At 36.4% G+C, this 5,258-nt stretch overlaps 1 protein-coding gene across 1 annotated transcript; it reads right to left on the reverse strand.

The window, feature by feature from the left end:
• Positions 1–410: 410 nt before the first annotated feature.
• On the reverse strand, positions 411–3,980 carry NEUROD6 (neuronal differentiation 6). Its single transcript, XM_019509237.1, has 2 exons — positions 3,645–3,980; positions 411–2,259 (listed from the first exon to the last, which is right to left on the reverse strand). The coding sequence occupies exon 2, from the start codon at positions 2,236–2,238 to the stop codon at positions 1,225–1,227; it is 1,014 nt and encodes a 337-aa protein (XP_019364782.1). The 5' UTR covers positions 2,239–2,259; positions 3,645–3,980; the 3' UTR covers positions 411–1,224.
• Between the last annotated feature and the right edge of the window lie 1,278 nt (positions 3,981–5,258).

Below are 5,258 nucleotides of genomic sequence, written 5' to 3' on the forward strand. Positions count from 1 at the left end.
GTTAGCACGGATTTAGCAAAACTCAATCAGTTTAAAATCATGCTGGTAATTTAAATCCATGCTTGTAGTTTAAATCAATTCAACTTTCTCACTTGCAGCTAGCAGTGATGTCCATCAGTCTACAGTTTACATGCCCTTCCCTAGCCCCTATCCTCCCTAAGTCCACTCTGCTCCACTCCAGAGCTGTTCCCTAATCATAGCTGGGAAAATCTACAGTGCTTCATGTGTGCTGGTAATATATGCATTTGAATGTGATATAAAGTAAACTCCTAGAATTACCCATGGTTTCAAAATCCAAATGCAAGCATGAAGAGTGTGCTGGAAATAATGCTGTGGAAGAAAAACAAAGGCAGCTGTGAACTAGGAAATAAATATCAGGCAAAAGGCAGTATCACAGCTAAGAGATATACTTTAAAAGTGGAAACATCTCTGTTTAATTGCATTTAAAATATGTAGTGCGAAACCACAGTTATACATTGTTATAACAAACCTTTACATCTGAAATCAGAATAATACAAAAAGGTGCTGATATTGTATGATTAGGTTTAGAGTAACTGATGTGAAATTTTGACAACATTGTCTAACATTATTTAGCCCCTGTCAGCAAACAGTCAGTGGTGATCACCTTTTTTTTAATCTTACAGGCCTCTCATCCTCCAACATTTTTTTTATTTTTGCATAGCTTTAAATATTGCTGTCCCCCAACCCCTACACCCACAAGCCCATCTCAATTCAGGGATAGATTTTTAAAATTCTTCAGAATTTTTAAAATCCATTTCTTAAATACATAATATATAATTTCTACTCATTATAAATACATTATTTTTATTCATCTGAATGTAATAACATGCATTTGTATAATTACAAATTGTACAATCAAAATAGACATTGACTTTATACAGTGTGTATGCCTTTATTTCAATGATATTGTTTAGACACACTGTTCAACAAATCAAGCGAACAGGGAGAAAAAGGCAGGGGGTGGGGGAAATTCTCTGGTAAGAAACAGAATCTCACAGTGTTTACAGACAAAAAAAAAAGGAAAAATACTTATAGGAAAAAAGAGTTATTATTACATAGAAAATTCCCACAATAGTTGAAACACACTTTAGAAACTAGTAAACACGCTAAATAGAGTTGTGCCAATTACGTAGTGCACAAGCATCTGCTTTATCTTAATTAGATGGGGAGGTGAATGACCACTGTTTATTTTCATTTTCCTCATTAATTATGAAAAACTGCATTTAATTCATCTTGCATGGTGAGAGACTGGCTGCGCAGATGTAAGTCGTAAGGGAAGTGGCTCTCTGTAGGCAACCTGAACATGGAGCTCTGCCCAAGGGGACCCCTGGGTGGCACTGCACAGTAATGCATGCCATAATTGTAATTTTTGCCATAGTCCAAGCCTTCTTCTTGCTTCAGGGAAAATATCCCATTATAGTTAATTGGGGGAGGACTTAAGGGACCTTCAAACTGTGGGCTGGCACACTCAGGGGAAGTGCTTTCATAGAAGGACTCGTAAGTACTGCAGTAATTGTAGGGTTTCATAGACTTGGAATTGTCCAGAGTTCCATGCCCTGGGGGAGTGCTGAGCTCAGGGCTGTGGTAGGGAGGATAGAAGCTGGAATATGGTGACCTTGTGTGATGGGCAGTTTCACCAGTTTGACCCATCAAGAAACTTCTAGCATTCAGCTGCAGGCACCCCGCCACCAAGTTTGTAGTTGGCTGGGACAGACCTTTGCACAGGTTTTGGACGAACGTGAGTAAGTCAGGTCTCTTGCCAATTCGCAGGATTTCAGAAAGAGCCCAAATATAGTTTTTGGCTAATCTCAATGTTTCTATTTTAGACAGTTTTTGTGTTTTAGAATAACAAGGGACCACTTTCCTTAAATTGTCCAGAGCATCATTAAGGCCATGCATCCTGTTCCTTTCTCTAGCATTGGCTTCTTGTCGCCTGAATTTGATCCTCTCCATTCTTATCTTGCTTGTCTTTTTTTTCCTAAGGCCCCTCCTTCTAGGTAAACCATTCTCATCCTCCTCCTCTCTGTCTTCTTCCTCCTCTTCTTTTTCTGTATCTTCGCCAGCGGCCCTTTTGATATTCTTTCCTCGGAGTACAATCTGCTTTGAAAAGCTTTCTGGATTTTTAATTTGCTTTTGGTCCTCACTTTCTCTGGAAAACTTTCTGCACATCTGGGATTCTGGCATTACAACAGACTCATCAAACGGTAGTGTTAACATGGTTCTATAATCTTACGTTACCTGAAAGAATGCCAGCACAATGCTTAAATGTTTCCATTTGTAAAGTTTAAATACTTACATACACATTATCTCATACCTTTTGCTTGTATATATACATGGTGTGCATAAATATATGAACACAACTACAAATGTACGTATATGTAATAGACAAAACACAATTTTCTAATAAATATATTTATCAATTGCAAACGCTTTTATATCCACATATTTTAAAGAGCATTTAGCTGTCCAGTGTTATAAAAACATTGAAACATGCAATATGTCACCACTATGTAAGTAAATGTTTTACCAGTAGATTAAACATATAAAATAACTTAAAGGATATACTTAATTCTCTATCTATAGATCTTATTTTAAACAAGGTTTAGATTTCCCTTCCTCAACTTAGTGGAATTTAAGGAAATGCAAAAACATGATAAAGCAATGCAGAAATGCCATTAATTCACATTCCCTTGGGTAAAAAAACGAGAAGAGCAAGACCACTCTTACAAAGGAAAAGTGACATGTCTCTATTAACTGAAAGATAAATACAGTTTTAAAAAAATCACCTTCTGAGTTTTATTTCAAAGTTTGTTCACATGTATCTTTCATGAATCAACATATTTCGGTTCAGTGACTTAGTATGGGTTAGAAAAGAATTTTAATGGGAGAAAAGATAAACGAATCATGTAGTAACTTAATTAAAAATGAAGTGAGGATTTCTAATGATCAATATGAAAATGTGTGACACAGTATTTATTTCATATTAACAAAAAAAGCAGGACTGAGCTAACCGTATTCATATTAGAGTTGGTAACAAAATCTTTGTATTTTATTTTTAAAGATTCTAAAACAAGATTACAATTTTTCCTTTCTTTTCTTTCTTTAAAAAAAATAAAATCAATTAGGTGGGGGGGGGAACCCCCCTACACGCTATAAACAGTGTTTATGTTCTTCAAGGCTCAGACGTCTCCCTCCAGCTAATATCTGACAGGAATGGTCTGTGGATTCTGACTGCAATTGTGCACGTGTGTTCAGAATCCAGAATGAAATTGGAAAATAATTTGTTTTTCAAATTATTTATTTTGTTTCGGATTTCAGTTTTGCAACAGCAAACACTTGGATCCACAGTTCTCCAAGAGACAAGCACAAATAATGCAGGGACTTTTAATAGAACAAAACTAAACAAAAACCCAGATAAAAGATTAACTCTCTTTGTATTGTCTATATACTTGCAATATTACATAATACCAATGAAAGTATGCAATTGCATCATTAGAATGAAATGTTAGGAGAAGTTATTAGGTAGTAAACAGCAGACATAAAATACAAGACAATGATACTGTATCTTTAAACACTTGCATGCACACCCAGCACCAACTGAAACATATCTTTATTTATATTACCTTAGCTTTTTATTTCATTCAACAATCAGTTTTCATTTTTTGCCTTCCAAATCTTTTCAGTCTGAATGTCGCATCGTCTCCTGGAGTCTAGATCTGTGTATATCTGCACTATCTCATTGATCTCTAAAAAGTGACATTGATGCCAACTGCCAGAGCTGGTACCCATGCCATCTGCTAGTGACGTCACAAGGCAGAGAAAACCATGTGATCCTTTCTCTTGGGACCTACATTCTGCACTGATCATCTGGCATCCCTGTAAGTGGGTACCAGCATTCATGTATCAACACAGAAGGTTAGAGTGATAGAGAGAAAAAAAATCTGCACCAGCATTTTACATACAGTAGGTACATTTCTACTGGAGCTGCTTCTGTTTAGCAGTCAGTCTATACTGTCAGACATGCCAACATTCAGTTTTATCCCTACCTGCAGGTACAACTGCTCCGTAGTTGTTAATATTACAGTCTTTATTTAAAGTGTTGTGTTGCATTGAACAGGGTCCCAATCTGTGCATCTGGGTAGCCAGAAAAAAAGCCGTGAAAGGAAACAAGAAATCAGAAAGTAATGCAGGCACTAGGGCACACCTACACAGGGTTAGCTTTATGTGTAAGAGGGCATAATACTTGGGTGATACTTTCGTGAGCACTCTTTGTGTGTGCATGTGCATGTGTTTAAAGGGTTGTGCGCTATTCCAGATCTCAAAATAATAGAAGAAAGCATCCTGCTGGGGTCTATAGAAGAAAAACTCAAATTCTTTTCCTCAGTGACTTTTTGTAATATCCCTGGAAAAAAGAAGAAAAGACACTAGATGAAAACTAGAAGTACATCATGAAAGGCTTCAAGAATGTAAACATGTTCTGACATTAGAAACGAGCGCTTTGCGAGATAGATGTATACACTCACTTTTCACCTATTGCTTCCTGTGCAGCCCTTAATAACTTGTGAGAATCGGAAACATTTCCTCTTACTTTTCTTTCTAGGTGTCTTGCCTTCTCTTAAACCTTTTCCATAAAAATTAAAAGGTCTTTTCTGTTTTAGAAATGTAGATGAAATTTGAAATATTTAGCTGCATATCTATTTTCCAACTGCTTCTTTTTCTTCTCCTTTCTTCATTCTGTTTTTCTAGTCTCATTTTCTCTTCCCCGGTCAGCTGTCTCTCTTGCACTATCTGTTCTTTCTGCCTTAACCCTTTTGTCTCTCTCATCAACAAGACAAGAAACTGTTAAATGAAGCTGACAAAGCCTTTCAGCTAAGCCTGGCTTTGGAGCCTGTGGTAAACTCCACCTTGTGCTTTTTTATTTTATTTAGGAGTGATATGTCAGACGCAAGCAATATATTAGCAAGAGTTAAAGTGAGAATGCACTTTCTAAGGTAGAAAAATATTTAAAGTTTTCTTTTACTATTGTCATGTATTGTAGCTTTTTAGTGACTCCGTAATCTCTGTTTTAAAAAGTGAGATTGAATACGGTTTTAGTATTAAAGTAATCCCTGGCAGAGCTGCTATTGTTATGGGTCTTTGTCAGCATTTCCATTATAAATCCTGTTTTTGAAGGGTTTATAACTCATCTGCTTTAATTCACATCGGGCCCAAGCTTGGCATTAATATTCTCGTCCCCA

The sequence above is a fragment of the Gavialis gangeticus genome, unplaced genomic scaffold (assembly GCF_001723915.1).
Source record: "Gavialis gangeticus isolate Ggan-Ray unplaced genomic scaffold, GavGan_comp1, whole genome shotgun sequence".
NCBI classification, from domain to species: domain Eukaryota; kingdom Metazoa; phylum Chordata; order Crocodylia; family Gavialidae; genus Gavialis; species Gavialis gangeticus.

Excerpts from the sequence above, each read along its gene's own strand:
- NEUROD6 (XM_019509237.1), bottom strand. The coding sequence starts at position 2,238 with ATGTTAACACTACCGTTTGATGAGTCTGTTGTAATGCCAGAATCCCAG.